General features: G+C 37.9%; 1 protein-coding gene across 13 annotated transcripts in view; it reads right to left on the bottom strand.

The window, feature by feature from the left end:
* The window catches only part of ASPH (aspartate beta-hydroxylase), a 223489-nt gene that overhangs the window by 46801 nt on the left and 157938 nt on the right, over window positions 1–18750 (bottom strand). For all 13 annotated transcript variants that reach the window (XM_073229585.1, XM_073229578.1, XM_073229576.1 and 10 more), the window contains 3 exons: window positions 12953–13051; window positions 4395–4484; window positions 648–785 (listed from right to left, as the gene is read on the bottom strand). In XM_073229585.1, the coding sequence (XP_073085686.1) occupies window positions 648–785; window positions 4395–4484; window positions 12953–13051 (327 nt within the window). The remainder of the gene's footprint in view (window positions 1–647; window positions 786–4394; window positions 4485–12952; window positions 13052–18750) is intronic.

The following is an 18750-nucleotide window of genomic DNA, read 5'->3' on the forward strand; positions in this document are numbered from 1 at the left end:
TTCATAATACAAGGACATTATTTGCTCTTTCTATTATTTTCCATGCTCATTCTTACACATGCATGCAATGGAGTTTTCCAAGGTCTGACATATGATAATATCACTGCTATAAAGGATGCATGTATGAAGTAGATATGAGAATTCTCCTGTTTTCTATTAAACCAGAAATCAAAGCTATCTGTAAAAATAGAAAACAATTTAAACTTTTCACTGCATTTTTTTTGTTTTGGAATATAGGTTTTTTAAAGAAGTTATTTATATTAACATGCAATGGTTTTATTTTTAAAGAATCATAAGTATTGCATTTTCTTTCAGTTTTACTTTCTATTAATTATATGGATGGATATAACACTGCCCTCCACTCTGCCAAATTCCTTGAGATGCTCAATAATTTTTAAGAGTGTGAAGGGGTTATAAAGCCAAAATATTTGAGAAATGATCTTCAAGAAAAATGTCTTTCTTCACCATCTGAACTAAAGTTTTGGCTAATGGGATGAAAAGATTCTCTTTCACAATCTGTTTTGCAAATGTCACCAGGTGTAAAATCCATCTCCACCCCAACATTCCTTTCCAAGGTGAGCATTTGCTGATTCTCTGTAGGGAACAGGCAATGATCAGGTAGGGATGAAGTCTAAGCCAGCACTCACCTTCACCAATTCCGTGTAGCCTGTTTCCTTTGGGGTCCACCAAGGCTGGGCTTTCAGGCCATGTACATTGTAGAGTGAGCGCTGCCAGACAGATGCAAAATGTCCTCTCTTGTGCCCAAGCTCATACCACTCATATGCCTGAAAAAGTAGAAAGACCGAATGCCAAAAAAAAGCATTTTTACTAATTTTAAAATTAAAGTCACTAAAGTATTACTTTGAGACATCTCAATAAAGAGCTTGCTAGTCAGGTGCCCAAATCTGTTACACTGGTGAAAATACTGTTATTTGAGTGGGTGTATGACTATGACCTGTTATTATGAATGAGTGTGTGCACTTTCACACTTTTTAAGCTTGCTAGCACAGGATTCATGCTACTCTCATTTTGGTCTCCCTCGGAGAGTCTGGCACAGAGTCTAGTACTTTATTTGTTGAGTGGACAAACAACTTAGGCCACTAATGTGGATTATATACTTTAGCTTTCATTTCTTAAGTTCTATTTTTATGTTTCCTTTAAAAGGAAAGGGCTACAATTTCAATAATTTCTTCATAGATATATGCATTTCCCCAACTGGAGTGCTAAAATGGAGAGTAACCTCTTTTCAAATGTATGTTCTTCCATGTCTGGATTCAAGAAGGTTACCCCAAGGTAACAGAGTATAAATTCTCCATTAAATTAAGCAGACAGAAAGGAAATATTATTCTGAGTTGGCAATAAATATAACAATAGATCACATTTCTTTTGAAGGGAATTTTTGCTCCTTTTTGTTTTTCTGCCATGAGGGAATACCACGGTTGGCTCTGGGCTAGCTGTAACACGATGTAACTTGCCTCAAGAAGAGTAGCTGTTTCAGGGACAGCTGGCTGCAGACAATGCCACTCCATATGCTTCCTTCAAATGACGCCCTAACCATATGCTCTTCCAGTGGCCCTCCCCACATGTGTCCTGCACCGAGCATGCTCTACTGTCTTTAGGATGGGAGACAATTCTAGCAGTAAACTTAACAGTATCCCTTCCATTATTGCAAGTCTGATCTAATGATTACTTTTGAAGGGTGATTTCAAATACACATTTAGATCAATTAGACAAAGGCATTTAATATCAAGCAGATTAAGAGGATATTCAAGATATTCACAAAACACCTGAGAGAATATAATGTAAAAAAATTAACTTTTAAACGTTTTTTAGAATTCCTATGTCAAAATTTCCATCATGAGAAAAATCAAGTATGCAAGCAGTACCACTTTATATATTTAGGACCACTGTCTCATTTACTTCTTGCTTTTTTTACTTGATTTTTTCCCAAATCCCAAATATCTCCCATTTACAAAAGTTGAAACTGAGATTTAAAAAGGCTAAATATTTTCAACTATATAAGCCAGGGCTCCTGGCAACTTGCTCCACTCTGCTTCCATCTTTGTGTCATTAAAAAACAAAACAAAATAAAACTACCAAAAATGATCTAATTACCTTTCTCAAAAACATCTTAAATTAAGAGTGCATATGCTAATTACTATTATATGATTTCCTTGAAGTAGATATGTTATAGCCATAAAGAAATTTCTTTAAGTCAGAAATTTTAAATGGCTAATTGTTGCCTAATTAAAAAAACAACATTTTACTTTTGAAATTAATTTTACTATTTTAGTTACTTTTGTCCAATTTAAACTTAGGATTTTATTTCATATACATTTCAGTGTAAAGTGAACAACAATATTAATTACAACGGATGAATTTTTTTTTAACTCTTAGGGTTCGTAAGTTTTTGAATCATCACTGATTCATTTTATGGAGTAGGCACATTGTTAGAAGAGTGAGAAAAAATTATTATAGGAAGACCAAAACAGCAAACCTCATAGCTATAGTTCAAGGGTTTTAAGTCTAAGGTTTTAGAGATGGCCTTAATATTCACTATGCTGGATGGCTAGGCAAGCCCCTTCTCTCTCAATGACATGTTTAAACCATTTTAAGGTCTTTTCTGACATTCAAAGTTAGTTCTAGTGGATCCTCAATTTTGTACCCCTCAGTCATTTCACTTTCTGAGAAATGACACTGTGACAATGATACATCAGGAATTTAAAAAATCATTTTCAATAGTATCTATAATGAAGGTAACATCATCTTCAATTATAGAGGACCCAATAAATTCAGGAAGATTGTTTTTTGTTTTTAACAACTAAACTATGTTACAATACAAATTGCTAGAAAATCAACGATCAAGTTAGAATTGTTTGAAAATTTCCGCTTTACTATTTCCCTTTTATATTTCTAATTAAGAACACTAAACAGGAGGATGGTTGCTTCCTGACACACAAACTCAGTATGGCAGTCAATTCACAGATTCAATACCTGACATCGAGATTATACCAACACGGGATTTCTACAGGCTTATTTTTGTTTCCCTGTAAGGATGAATCATGAACTTTTTAAATTCAAGACCTGTGCTGTTCTTTGCATATTAATGATAATTAATCTGAGAGAACATTCCCATAGGTTCAAATCCCAAGCCTTTAACAAATGTTTAGTAGTGAATTCTTTGCCCTTGACGTAAGGACTGTTTTCATCTAAGATGTAAGAATAATCATAGACTTCTTTTATCTGTCTTTGCCCTGAATCCTGAGATGTTCAAAGATAAATTAATTAGTGACAATTACATTTATTGCAATCAGACATAAACATTTGTCCTGCATTAGATATTGTAGCAAAATCTTTCTTATCTCTCTCTCAAAGGTGGTACCAGACATTTACATCTAAAAGTGTGAAAGGACACAAAAATAATCAATGAACTATTTCTTCTCCCTTCTTTACTTCTAATGTCTCATTCTATTTCATTTGACTGACTGGTAGGTGAGAGGAGAAAGGTACAGATACCTAGAAATTTATAAAGGAAACAGCATCAATTATCTAAATCTCTATTACCCTAAATTGGTTCATGGCTCTAGCTGCAATTATCCCATCATAAAACCCCCTGCTCCTAGAAACCCTCATTGTCCAAATGGTCCCATGTTCTTACCAATTTTAGAAACTTGAAGCTATGTTATCGTTGTGTCATGTATTACATATTGTACTCAGGAAAAAAGTAATAATCACAAAGAAAGCATGTAACTTGCTTTACCTACTGCATTTTGTGTGTCAGTACCTGTCATTACTACAACTACAGTTGTTTATCTTAAACTTGTATTAAATGTTTTAGAAGGTAATTTACACAATTAACCACTGGGTTCAGTGTGCTCAAGAGTCAGCTGAATAAAGACTGCATTCTAAAAATACCCACTTTTTAAAATCCAAAGTAAAGTAAAATAAAAAATAAATCTAGGTAAGCTGTCAAAATATTTTTAAAATAGTTAAACAATTTCAGAGACATCATTTCACAATTTAAAGAATATTTTTCAAGGCTATATGTCTCTCTGTATATACACAGACACATACAGATGTACAACACAGATATACACACCCACACATAGATATACATATACACATACACATGCTAATTTAGAGCCTGCTGTTATGTTACTCAGCTTCTTTCTTGAAAGAACCTATAAAAGTCAAATCCCAAAAATTCCTTAAGGATTAAGTGGTTGTTGGATTGTTTATTAAAAAAAAACAGTTTAAGTAGAGAAATAGTTTAAATCACCACCTTCAGTAATTCATGCTCAAAATGTTTTTCCCATTGTAAATCCCTCCTAGAATTAACTGCTTCTCCTACTTTATCTTCCATTAAAAAGAACAAAAAACTCACAACTCATTACCTCTTTGTTCCCAACCCTCTGCATGGCATCCCCCAGGTGGAAATAAAATCGCCCATCATCAGTGCCAGGATCCCCAGATTCTATTCCTTCCTGTAGAAAGGACAGTGTTAGTACTTATGAATGAATGAAACACAAAATTTAGTTAATTGATTTACTTGATCTTTAAATATCATACAAAAATCTAAGAACCAGAAAAATATACAAAAATATAAGAACCAGGTTTGGCAATTAGGTTACCAGTCAACATTTACAATGTCAAATCAAAAGGAGGTAAGAAAGCTAAATTTAATTATACATTTACTATTAATTAAGAACATAATAAATAGCCCATAAAATGAGTATGTGAATCCTTCTGTGGGAACAATCATATTTTAATATCCCCAAAAATTTCTTTGGCTGAACATCTATCACATTTATGTTGCTCTCCAAATCTGACCATATGTTATCCAGAGGCTTTTTATTACTGAACCAAAATTTTTCGTTGCTCATAAGATATTTGAAGTGATAGAGGCCCAAATGTGAGTAATATTTCTTTCCACTCAAAGCAAATGGGTCTTCACCTTTTAATGAAATCTTTTATAAGACTTACAATAGGATTAAAACCAAAGGGAATCTTTGAAAATGTAGTTGTTATTAAACAAATTCTATTCTAAAACATTTAGCTTATTTCTACTCCCATCTCCTACATAAGGACTAAAACTGAGATTTTTGAAAAAAAGAGAGAGACAAAGCAAGAGAATCAATTTATAAAAGCATAAGAAGGAAAAAGGTAAAAAGTACTTAAATGTCAAGGAATTCTTTATAAAAATCTACACTTTCATATCGAATTCATTATCTTGCACTGGGAAGAAATTTTTTTGCAAAATGTTAGAAAATAGTGGCAAAGGAACAGGAGAAGTCTCACTCAGGAGAGGACAATTATGGTCAGGGCTCTTGACAAACACTTAATGTCCTCACTTCTTAACTCACCCACCCAGCTCTCCATTTCCCCATCTTTGAAGTAGGGAGAGTACTAGTAGGCCCTTGTTATGTCAAAGGAAATGTGAAGGGGAAAACTTTAAATCAGAGAAACCTGTATGCCCACAGGGTCCTGTCAGGGAATATAAAGGTTTGCAGAGGCCCAGTGACAGCCAAGACTGACTGGAGCAGGTACACACCTATCTAAGGGGACAACATTGCTCACTTAGCTCTTGTGCTGGCATATGGGCCAGATATGACCTTTCTGTATGAGAAACCAGTAACTCTGTATAATTAAATAGAACATTCAGTTTTCTAAATAAGGCAACCAGTTAAAATTGTTTAATAGAATTGTACTGGCCACGTCAAACACAAAGCTATCTGCAATCAGCCGGTTGCTATTTGGGATCTCTGATTTAAGTCATGTGAAATAAAGAGCATTAAAGTGCAATATACTGCCACTTAAACAAAAGTTCACAGGTATTCCATCAGTTACCTGTCTGGGACAGGGACCTTGGGTGTAGTCGGAGTAGGGTGAGGGCCTCTGGAAAAAGACCCCTACCAAACTCAGTATTAAACAATTAAGCAAAGTCAAAGTCACATTAGTTCTCTAAAGTAAAATATCAAACTAGGAATATAAGTATTCTTCAGTGAGATTAGTTAAAAGTAAAAGGCCAGGAGTAACTTGGCCTGGAATGTTTGAATATCCCCAGACAAGAAAATAACTCAGCATAGCCCACGTCTTCATTGTGTCAATGAAATGAGGCTATTGTAAAATTTACTTTAGCCTGCTAAAAGGCCCAGCTTATCTTCTTTAACTTTACCCAGATGCTGCTTTTCCTCCTCTAGCCTCTAATCAAGTAATATTGTAAGAATAGAAATAGGTTAGCATAAGCATAGCCATCTTAAAGGCCTAGAAGCCATTTTCTGAGTATGTGACTTAGAAAGAAAAACTGGAACTGGGTAAGGCCTTGAAAAACAAGTTAATCATGAGCACCGGGTGGTGGGCAGCTGTGACCCTTGGTCAGCTAACCTTGGTCAGTAAATCTTACATACCAAGCTTATCGTGCAGAACCTCCCTAACCATTGAGGAGTAGTCTTACCCTGCCCTTGCTTAACCCCAGGATATATGTCTTGCAAGAATAATGTATAGTTATAGAAAATTGCTATGAGTTAAGTGCTTTGAAATTGCTATATAAACCCTTGGCTCTGAGTGCTCGGGGTCCTTGTTGAGACCCGCTGCTTCGGGCTGACTTGGACCCCAACTAGTTGGCTGAATAAAGACTTTGCTTGAATTTACATCTCTATGCCTGTGTAGTTTGTTCTCTGGGGAAGCCTCGGAAGCCTGGACCCTAACATTTGGGGGCTCATCCGGGATACGAGCAGCTTCCCTGAGAACAAAGGACAGCTGGAGGCAAGGTCTAATTGTCCGGACGGGGCAGTGTAATTCGAGGGTCGCCCCCTCGTGTCTGCATAAATCCATTATAAAGCGGGAGTCGCCATCCCGTGTATGGTCTCGGGTTAGTGGTCCCGAGTGAGGAAGTCCGGGCTGGTAGTCCCGGCCCCCAGGTTAGCGACCCTGGGTGAAGCCCAGGTAACCAATCCTGGCCCTAGGGTCCGAGTGACTCGGCCTTAGGAAGGCAAATCCGATCGGCAGAAAACTGGCGCCCGAGGAGGAAAAGATCGAGCTCGTCACCCTGCGGCAGTCCGAGTGGACGCCCTTCAGGAGAATTACGAGAGTTTTTGAAGACCCTGAAAGTGGTGAGTGTGGTGCGCACCAGAGTGAGAGAAGGACCGGTTCGAACGAGTGCGATCAGATGTGGTGTGTGTGTGCTTAGTGTTATCATTGACTGTTTTACTGTGTTTTGGTTTCGGTTTATATTTTTTTGCGCTTCTCATTTTAAGTTTCCTTGTTCTAAGGTTCTCCTGCTCTCTCCGTTCCTCCTTTCTGCCACTACATCATTCCCCGCGGACACGGGTCGGGCAATTAAGAGCCATTAGGGCGCCCGCCGCTAGAAGACTCCCGTGACAGGATAAGGGGGTCACAGCCGCGAATCCCAGATAAATTCGCGTCCCCCGTGGAAGGAAAACTGTGCAACGACAGGCACTCGTTCACAAGCACATACAACAGTCATTTTGTTTGAAGTGGCATCTTCATCCTTCGCCTTTGTCTCCCTCATATTCTTTTTCCTTCTTTCTCACCATGAGACAGACTCAGACGACCCCCTAAGTGTGTAAATGAATATATCTTTCTACCTCCGGATGGTATTAATGAAATTGATTTAAAGACAAGCGCTTGTGAAAATTGGGTATTCTAAAACTTCCAGAAAACCTGATAAAAAGTGTTAAGCATTAATGCTAATTTGAGTTTGCCTGAGGCGGGCATGTCCTTGTAGTTATCAGCTGCCTAAATTTACCTGAGGTCATTTAAGTCATGTTATCTGCTAAATCTTTTAAAAATAAAATGCTTAAAGGCTTGGCTTTGTTTAATATTCAGTAAAGGTCTTGTAAGTAATCTAGAATAGTTGTTACAAATGAGTGAACTAAATGACTGAAGCAAGTGAACCTCTTTTTAATTGTGTGTTACAGTGTGTATACCTACCTACTGCCTGAGAATCTTTGCAGAAACCTAAAACCTTAAAGTTTTGCTAAGTTAAGAAGATATACTCTATGAGAGATTGTGCTGTAAAGCTCATGGTTACAGAAATTATAAAATGTGTTCATAAATTTGTCAATCTAAAGAATGTTAGTTTAACAGTTTACAATGGCCTGCTTCTCGGTGTTCACTGGAAATTAAAGTTTCTAATGGTTTTAAGTTTTAATTAAAACTATTTAAAGTAATAAAACATTTCTCTATGCTAAAAAATGTATGTTTTAATAAGAAAAAGTATAAAGAATGAAAAGTCTTCTGCATGCTAAAGAATGTGTTTTGTGATAAAGAAAGTAACTTTGTTCTAAAGTACAGCTATTTGTTTAAAGAGAGAAAACAGCGTGGTGCCTTTTGTTGTGGAAGACCCGCTCAGCCTGTTGCTTTGGGGGGGAGGGTCAGGATGTTTAGAGATTAAGTGAGATAAACCCAGTCAAGCCGCAGGCAAGCCCAGGCTAATTCTCACCGGCTTATGTGCTTGGGACCATAGGGCAAATGAAGAATAAATTACTATATTCTTACAGATATAGTCGTGCCTAGTGAAATTAAAGCAAGTGAGTCTTGATATCAAGTGCACAGCAAAATTAGAATCTCGTTTCTAGTTAAACAGTTTTCTTTAACTGTTAGTCTGCTCTTAATGTTGAAAGATCAAAGCAGTTTCTCATGCTTAAAGTCTCAGTGAGTTGCCAGAATATTAAAAAAAAAAAAAATGAAATCGTAATATTAAAAAGACTAAAAGCTAAAGTTTGTTAACAACTGTATAAGCTTTATTTGCCTTTGAAATATTTTGTTATTGAAAACGATTGCATGGCCTGAGAAATTGAATTATTTATTCCATATATTTTTATAAGTGGAAAAATCTCTAACCAACAAATGATTAAAGTTGTTACTGATTATTTGTTTTCTTAATTTATCCTCCTAAGCAGAATGGTAACAAAGCTTTTTTCAGCTGATTAAATGCACTTAGTTAACAAACCAAAATTTATTCTTAAAAATTAAACTAGAATCTAGACAAGATTATGTTTCTCCCAGAAAAACAAGTTTCACTGTAAAAGTTTAAATAGACAAACGTGTGACCACTTTTGAGAAAGGTTGTAATAGATTTTTTTGACAACCACCAGGTCTTCTTGTTTAATTTATATGCTGTATGTTTTAAAAAAAAAAAAAACATGGGGGATGAAAGGAAAGGAGCGACACATAGCAGCAATTAACCGGAGAGTTCCGCTTTATTAGGGAAAGGTGCTGGGTTATATAAGAAGGGGCATGAATTGACTGAGGTGTCACTTCTACGGAGCTGGTGGCTGTTGGCTAGGTGCTGGGATTGGGAGGGGAGCGAGAGGTGATTGAGCTTCAGGTGGCGCCGGCGGAAACCAAGGACCCCGAAGAGAAGCCGGAAGTTTGCCATCTTACTAGTAGTAGTCCTTCAAGGACTCTTCATATTTTTTTAATGCAAATGATCTTAGAGCTTTTAATAGAATTTGCATAGCAGCTTATATCTACTATTAAAGAGTAAAACATTCTTGAAGCTTTCAGAGAAGACCTGTAGACTTAAGCACTTTCTCTGCTTTTTTTGCATCTGGTCTTGGACACTTATGCTAAGTTCAAAAAAAAAGTGCTTTTACCTCTAGTTAACTCTGATATTTTCCAGAGGGCCCCTGGAACATGTCAGAAGAATTTTTTCTCATTAGAGAAAGTATTTGACTAATTTGGCTTATTTATCTGATATATATTTATTTATTTACCAGGAAAGCACTGTCAAAGAGAATGATGCTAAACTTTGTTACTAAATGTTTTGTATTACAGAAATATCAGAATTTCCTTATGTCAACTGTCTTACAGTAAGCTCTCATCAGATCTTTAACCATTGTCATTTGTAAGTCTTTTGTCATTTATAGTATTATCCCTAAACTGGTAAAGAACTAGATTTCAGCAGAACAGGTATTAGTTACATAAGATTACATAAACTAAAGAAAATGATTTTGTGTCTTTTTGTTTCAAATGTTGCTGATAAAGTGTTTTAACCTTGTTCTCTTAAACTGACAACAGTTTAGTAAATGACTATCTTTATGAGCAGAATTGAAACTTCCTTCTCTCTACCTGATCCCTCCAGAGTTTAAAAACTTTCAGTGACTGTTTTTGTATTCCATGGCAGTATGTTTATTTGCATGAGTTCAATAAGAATCTGCTTTCCTTGTGAGAAGACTACTTAAGAACACTAGTTATACTGCCAGGGCTTTGACTGGAATGTCATACCTGAGAGACATGTGCATGGACTCAGATGTGAACAACTTTAAGGAACTAAGATTGACTTTATAAAGCCAACAAAGCCCCTTGGAAGAACTGGCCTGGTACCTTGCTTACAGAGTTCCCAGCAGCCTTACCAGGTGAGTAAAGAAGGTCACTTCCTGGCAGGTTCAGAGACCTCGAGAAGAGAAGAATTCATCCAAATCTACAGGTACTGCAGGAAAAGCCTGATGGCAAGTCTAGCTTGGCTGTCTGGCCTCAAGAGGCCTTTAAAAGTTCAATCTGAAATTCCTTACAAAAAGTTCCAGCAAAGCGTATTTAAAAGAGCCTGTGTAATCAATTGCTCTTCTTGCTGCACTTGTGCAAATGATCAAGCCAGCTGTTAATTATTTTCTTAACCTGGTTACTTCTAATAAAAATGAGGGTGATTTTAGAGAAAAGTATTGTTTCAATAACTGCAGCCTCCAGAATAGAAAATCCAACTCCAGATGTTGCTACATAACCTAATAACACAATTTGTTTTATCTTGCCTAGAAGCCACAAAACTGCAAATAGTAATAGAAGCGCCAGCCTTCTGAAGCCCTCTCAACTGACCAGTAATAGAGACCTAGCTGCACCCTTTACTGCACCCCCTTCTCAGCACGAAGCAGCCAGAGCGGTCATCGCCCCTTTTCCCTAGCAGCAGCTAGAGTCCCTATCTGTAGAAGACAAAGACCGAGACTCACTTTATCCTCTGCAAGTAGGCAAAGAACCTGCATTGAGAGAGTTCCTAAAACTTACACCTCCCTCTACAACAAGACAGAAGTAATCAGCACCACTCCAGCTTATTCTAACAAGTAGTAGGCCCGCCAAACCGGAGTCACTCCATGTGTTACCTTTATCAAAGAACGCATTAGGACCGTGCAAATCATAGTGTTGAGACAGAACTATCAGAGTGTTAACCAAACAGATGACCCCTAATTTCATGATTGAAATAGATACAAGAAGAAGAGGGGAATGTAAGAATAGAAATAGGTTAGCATAAGCATAGCCATCTTAAAGGCCTAGAAGCCATTTTCTGAGTATGTGACTTAGAAAGAAAAACTGGAACTGGGTAAGGCCTTGAAAAACAAGTTAATCATGAGCACCGGGTGGTGGGCAGCTGTGACCCTTGGTCAGCTAACCTTGGTCAGTAAATCTTACATACCAAGCTTATCGTGCAGAACCTCCCTAACCATTGAGGAGTAGTCTTACCCTGCCCTTGCTTAACCCCAGGATATATGTCTTGCAAGAATAATGTATAGTTATAGAAAATTGCTATGAGTTAAGTGCTTTGAAATTGCTATATAAACCCTTGGCTCTGAGTGCTCGGGGTCCTTGTTGAGACCCGCTGCTTCGGGCTGACTTGGACCCCAACTAGTTGGCTGAATAAAGACTTTGCTTGAATTTACATCTCTATGCCTGTGTAGTTTGTTCTCTGGGGAAGCCTCGGAAGCCTGGACCCTAACAATATAGAACCTGGGCAATTAATAAGTAAGCAAGCCTAGTCACAAACAACATAGTAAAAACAAGAAAGATTCTATTTTAAAGATAAGATTGTATTTTAAAACCCAAAAATAAAAACATAGGTTTCTTAACATAACAGACAATAACCCAGCCCACCTTGGGAGCAGGACAGGCAGTCTTGATTGATATGCTCCCAAACCAAGAAGCTGCTATTCTGGGAAAGAATCAAAGCAGTAAATTTCTGTGTTAACTGCAAAATAATCTGGAAGACTGATAAGAAACGTAGTATCTCTTCAAAGATAAACATTTGGGGACCATTTGGTGGGTCTGCATCCCTAGCCCTTTGCCTATAAATCCCCTAGACAACACACCACCACAGGCTCTCTTGTCCCCTCCTGGCGAGAGCCAGGAACTCTGTCCTCTCACTTTATCTCTGAATAAAAGCTTCTCCCTGGCTCTCCTACCTTGAATGTTTGCTAAGTTCATTCTTCAACTCCATGAACAAGAACCCCAGCATCAACAAGTTACATGTTACTACTATTAAAATTAAGATTAATTAAAATGAAAAATTCAGTTCCTCAGTCATACTAGTCATATTTCCAGTACTCAACAGCCACATGTGCCTAGTGGCTACAATACTGGAGAGCACAAATAAAGAACATATGCACTATGGCAGATAGTTCTGTTGAACAATTCTGAGCTAGTGAACTGTGCTGATTCTGGTACATTGACAAAGATTCTACTAGAAAGTCAAGAAAAACATGATAGCATATTTTAATCTGAATAGTTTGAGCTATAACATTTTCAGAGGTTTGACCTCTTCAGTCTGCATTTGTTACCTCATTTTGTGTAGGTTGCCATGAGCCTTACTCAAACTAGACTGAATGAATAAGCAAGCTGTCGAAGGAATATTTAATGTGTTGCCCATATTTTAAAATATAATATCAGTATTTTTTGTCTATCTTTCCCATTTAAAAAAAATGAATAACAACTGCAGTTTTAGGAATTTCTTCATGATGTCTTTTCCAAATAGGCTGCTCCTATGGTTGCTATTTCTACATTCAACTCTCAACCACTGCCTATGAATGTCATGGTCATAGGGTGTACATTTTGAAGAGGAAAGACTCAGCAGTGCATGCTAATCAATCACAATGCATAATCAAGAGTGTCTAAATGACACAAAGGTAACAGAGGGTAAAAAAGGAGGAAGGGCAGGGATTTTCACCTTTAAGTAGGGAATGCTTTCAGCAATCTTATTCTGTGCCTTCAGGATAAAGCCATAATGCACTTTGGCAAAGCCATCATTAGGTGCCACATTCAGAACCTAAACACAAAGAAAACAAAAAGCTATTTTGATTGTCTACAGTTCTACAAATGAATGTCAAAACAACTTTTTATTAGATTTGCTGTAATTGGATTTATGATGTTACAGCTTAAAACTCCATAGTGTTTTATCTCATTGCAATATAATAGTCTTCAATGGCCCATTTCTCCTCAATTCAAAAAGTTTCCCCATCTACAGATTAGTTCTTCAAGAATGAAGAATTGAATGAAAGGTCAATGACCCGTTAAAGGATTGCTTGAGCAATGCAAATCAGCAGATAGATATCTATCAACTGATTGGACTTCAATATTTTTTAGTGATCAGAGAAAAAAAACTGCTTTAAATTTGCTATATACCTCATCAACTTTGAATGGTTATTACATACTTCTTTATATACATGCTCTATATATTGCATTAGTGAAGAGCTACTTTAGATTTGCATTCATAATAAATCATGATCCATTCATTCAACATAAATTTCTTTAATTTCATTTTAAGACTGAGGATAAAGTGGTGAGAAAATCCAATATTCTGTGATAAAACCCAAGTAAATATTTAATATAAATAAAACCATTATTTATTTTCATATGCATTTATGATCAAAGATAAATTATGCAAATGCTTCTAAATTAAATATTAGCAGAGAGAAATTAAAACAACAACATTCACCTTTTGAAATTGCTTAGATAAATATTCAAAGAAAAAAAATGAAAGATGAAGAAGGTTTGAGTTGAGTGCATGTAGAGAAAAGATGAATATCCTGAATATCCTGTAGTTTCTCACCTTGATCCTGAGTAGGAAAGGGGAGTCACAGCCACCATGGCCTCCTTACACACATGGAGCAGGGGGACCCCATGCCCTTGGTGAGCCCACAGTCACACTGCCCTCAGTAAATCATTTTTCAGTTTGTATCAGTCCTGCACCTCATCCATTAGCAAATCCAGCCAACACTACAATACCATATGTATAATTATACCCTTTGTCACTTCTTCACCATTGCCACCCTGGTCCACCAAGTCTTACTGTCTCTGTCTTTTTACACAAGACTCCTAACTGTACCCCAGCCCATCTCTCTTGTAGCCCATTTTCCATATGTGGCTCTGAATAAACTAACTAAATTCTATGTCAGATCTCATCCTTCCTCTGTTCAAAACCCAAATGGGTTCCATGTCACTCAGAGTCAAAGACTAAGTTCTAGGAATAGCCCCCAAGGCCTCCCTTGAGCCAGGCCTCTCTACCTCTCTGGCCTTCTCTTCTAATCTTCTCCAGCCACTCTGAGACACCCTGACTCCTTGCTTCTGCATAGCAAGCCACAAGGACCTCTGCCTCAGGACATTTGCACTCACAGTACTCCTTTGCTTAAACTCTTCCCCCAGATATCCAAATGGCTCACTCCCTCACCTTGATAAAGTTCTTCCTCAAAGGTTACCATGTCAGTGAAGCCAACCCTCAACCACTCTATACAAAACAGAACCCTTCCAACCCCATCACTAGTAACTCCTTACCCTGACTCCCTTTCTTCACAGCACTCATCACCATTTGAATTAATTTTTTTTTAAATTTCTTCCACTAAGATGTAAGCTCTATAGGGAATTTTTCTGATACACTCACTGCTGATTCCCAGTACTTAGAACAGTGCCTAGCACGTGGCAGGTCATCAAGAAACCTGCACTAGCTGAATGGATGGGTGGGGGCCCAGCTTTCCTCCCTACCTAGACCTCTAAAAACACAGAGTCTGCCTCTGCACCTTTCATAGCACTGGTTACTGAACTAGAGGCTGAGCAAGAGCTCAAGGAACACCACTCGAACTAAACTGAATTGAGGCCAGCCACGCTCCTGCCAGCATTAACTATGAAGGGATCATTACAATTACTGCAGCTACACAGATGACATCTCTGCCTCATGCAGACACCCAATCATTACCTCAAGTAATTAACAAATGTATTACTTGCTATATATTTTAGATACCCAGAACTCCTCTAGGCTCTGGACATATAAACATAAATGAGATACTCTCTTTTCCCAGGGAGCTCTCAGTCAAGGGAGGAAGATAGACTCACAGCAGACAATGGTAATATAACATGGTGAGTACAACCACAGTGACAGACACATGGCACACAGGAGGTACAGAGGATCTACAGAGCACCTTGTGGCAGGGACAAGTTCCGAAGGGTGTCTAGGAATTAATAGAGTTCTCCAGGGAAAGGGAAGATGGAGGACAGTGGGGAGGAGGCACTCAAGGCATAGGAGAGAGTGAGTAAAAAGGAATAATGGGCCTGAAACAGCAAAAGGGAATTATATTGTATAAGAGGGCAGGAGGCAAATCACAAAAGGTCCTATTTATTCCCAAGTGATTTCCTCTGGGGAGTGGAAAGAAATTACAAATGCTGCTACTCATATCTGTCTTTGAAATATAATATTTAATATACAACAGGCTCCAGACCTGTTTTTTCATCTGCCTGGTGGACAGTCACACATCCCATTCATACACATGCCATCACAATGGGACGATGGGCAATCAGGCATCCAGAAGGACTGACAGGGCTGCCTTCCCTACTTGATTCTTTACGATGACATACTGGGATTACTGCAATTTACATGTGGATACATAATGGATATGCAGATTGAATCATCTATTTGTAATCAACAGTCTCATAAAATGATAAATCTTTCAAAGATTTCTTAGAAAACCAGATCAAGATTAATATTAATATAATATTATAAAGATTCTTTTTCTTTCTTTACACACAAACACACACAGCACAGGCAACAAAAAGTTGATACACCTGACATTTCTGCTCCTAATGCAAACTCTTTATAAGATACATTACCAGGACAATAAAAAAGAACTTATGATCACAAATAGCACTGCACAGTGATACTACTAAAATATTAATTTTTCAGTGAGAGTAAATAAGATTTCTTTGATAGTTAAATGAAATTTAGAAGCATTAAAAATATTCCATTTCCACTTCAAACTTATTTGGGGGTGAATAACTTTTATAATATATATTTCATATTAGTACATAGAAGTATATACATAGTATATAAATATTTAACATGCATATTGGAAGTAATTGCTTAAATATTTTTACTGGAAGGACAATGGGAACCCACTGGTGGGATATCAGATTTGTGTTTTGTGCTAATTAAGGTCAGAGAAGAGTGAGCCTGGGCAGAATAAAGCGATCTTCCTTTAGGCAAGAGATGATATACCTGGGTTAAAAGGGAAGAGGATTTCAAAGATATGCAGAAGGTAAAATTAACAGAAATTTGTGATTTGGTACTAGACTGAACCCCATGAGCACATGCCCTGCATTTATTTCCTTAACTATCATTTCCCAAGCTAGTGTGTGTGGGTTTCAATAAATATGTGTTAAGTAAATGGATATGAGGAGTGAAGGGAGGAAAGAATCAGAAATGATTCTCAGCTTTTGACCCAGGGTAGCCGGGTAACTGCTAGTGTTGCCAGTGTGAACAGAAACACAGGAGCACCCCAAAACATACAGATGTAAGCAATCACATCCAACCATTTTAAAGTCAGTCTCTGCTGAAACTGAAATGCAGCAAACAAATCCAGAAAGGGAACAATCAATGATTTTTATAAATTTACTCAAAGATAAAAATCAAAATGAAGATAAATGTAAAATTACAATATTAGTTTTCTGAAAGTGATCTTTGACTGAGACATTCACACATCAGGATAAACTTTTGTTAAGGAAAAAGAATACATCAGATATAGCTTATTAACTTAGTAGTCAGACGAGGAAATAAAAGGTTAACCCCACATTGTTCCAAAAATGGCAGCATGAGAGGAGAGATAGAGGCTTCCTCCTAAAACTGGATACAATTAGAAAATTTAATTGGTGCAACTAAACCTGAGAGAGCAACAGGAAAGAGGATGCGTCAGACTGCACACACCTGGAGAAAAGAGCAGACGTCAGCGAATGGGGTAACGTACCAGAGCTGTGGCTCCGAGCCCCTCCCCCACCCCAGCTCACCGGCGGGAGGAAGACAAATGGAGCAGGAAGGGAGTGGAAGGCCTGGGACTGCTGAATACCTAGCTCCAGAGATCTGCACTGGGAACACAAACCTACATTTCATGGTGCTTTTATAAGACTCGCATGACTACTGGGTTGGAAAGTTAATACAGGCAGAGTTCCTGGAGAGACTGGGATTCCAGCTACTTGTGGCAAGCAGGGATCCATATCTGGCTGCTCTGGGACAAAACCTTATACCTGTGTGACCGGCCCACTGGCTCAGGCAGTGGAGACAGGCACAACAGCCAGGAGGTGGGGAACAGCTCTTTCCTACCCCCAGGCACCAGTATGGCTCCCCTGCAACCCCCGACATTGCTTCAGGGGCACAGCAGCTCTAGAATAGAGCTTCTGGACACTAGAGGGTGCCAAAGGAATCTTGTCCAGAGTAAAATTGTTAATACAACTCCCGAGAAAGATTTAAATGATATGGACCTCATGACTCTTCCTGAAAGGGAGTTCAAAATAAAAATCATCAATATCCTAATGGAGGTACGGAAAGACATCCAAGAACTCAGGAATGAATTCAGGTCAGAGATCCAATCGTTAAAGAACATGATGGAGGGTATTAAAAACAGGTTGGATACGGTGGAGGAGACAATAAATGAAATAGAAACTAGAGAAGAGAAATACAAAGAAGCTGAGGCACAGAGAGAAAAAAGGATCTCTAAACATGAAAGAATATTGAGAGAACTATGTGACCAATCCAAGCGGAACAATATTCGCATTATAGGGATACCAGAAGAAGAAGAGACAGAAAGGGATAGAAAGTGTCTTTGAGGAGGTAGTTGCTGGAAACTTCCCCAATCTGGGGAAGGAGATAGTCTCTCAGGCCATGGAGATCCACAGATCCCCCAACACAAGGGACCCAAGGGAGACAACAGCAAGACACACCGTAATTAAAATGGGAAAGATCAAGGATAAGGACAGACTGTTAAAAGCAGCCAGAGACAGAAATAAGATCACATACAAAGGAAAGCCCATCAGAGTAACATCAGACTTCTCAGCAGAAACCTTACAGGCCAGAAGGGAGTGGCACGATGTATTAAATGCCATGAAGCAGAAGGGCCTGGAACCAAGATTACTTAATCCAGCAAGATTATCATTTAAATTTGAAGGAGGGATTAAACAATTTCCAGATAAGCAAAATCTGAGAGAGTTTACCTCCCACAAACCATTTCTGCAGTCTATTTTGGAGGGACTGCTATAGATAGAAGTGTTCCTAGGGTTGGATAGCTGTCACCAGAGGTAGTAAAACCATGGTAGGGAGGGTGGAGCAGCTGATTGCGAGGCAAATGCAAAATTAAATTGACTATCCCCAAAGTCAATCAAGGGATAGACAAAAAGTACAGAATTTGATACCTAATATATAAAGAATGAAGAAGGAAGAAAAAGGAGGAGAAATAGAAAAGAACCTTTAGATTGTGTTTGTAACAGCATACTAAGTGAGGTAAGTTAGACTCTTAGATAGTAAGGAAAGTAACCTGGAACCTTTGGTAACCATGAATCTAAAGTCTGAAATGGCAATAAGTATATACCTATCGATAATCACCCTAAATGTAAATGGACTGAATGCACCAATCAAAAGACATAGAGTCACTGAATGGATAAAAAAGCAAGACCCATCTATATGCTGCTTACAAGAGACTCACCTCAAACCCA

This window comes from Manis javanica, chromosome 2 (genome assembly GCF_040802235.1).
Source record: "Manis javanica isolate MJ-LG chromosome 2, MJ_LKY, whole genome shotgun sequence".
Lineage (NCBI taxonomy): Eukaryota > Metazoa > Chordata > Mammalia > Pholidota > Manidae > Manis > Manis javanica.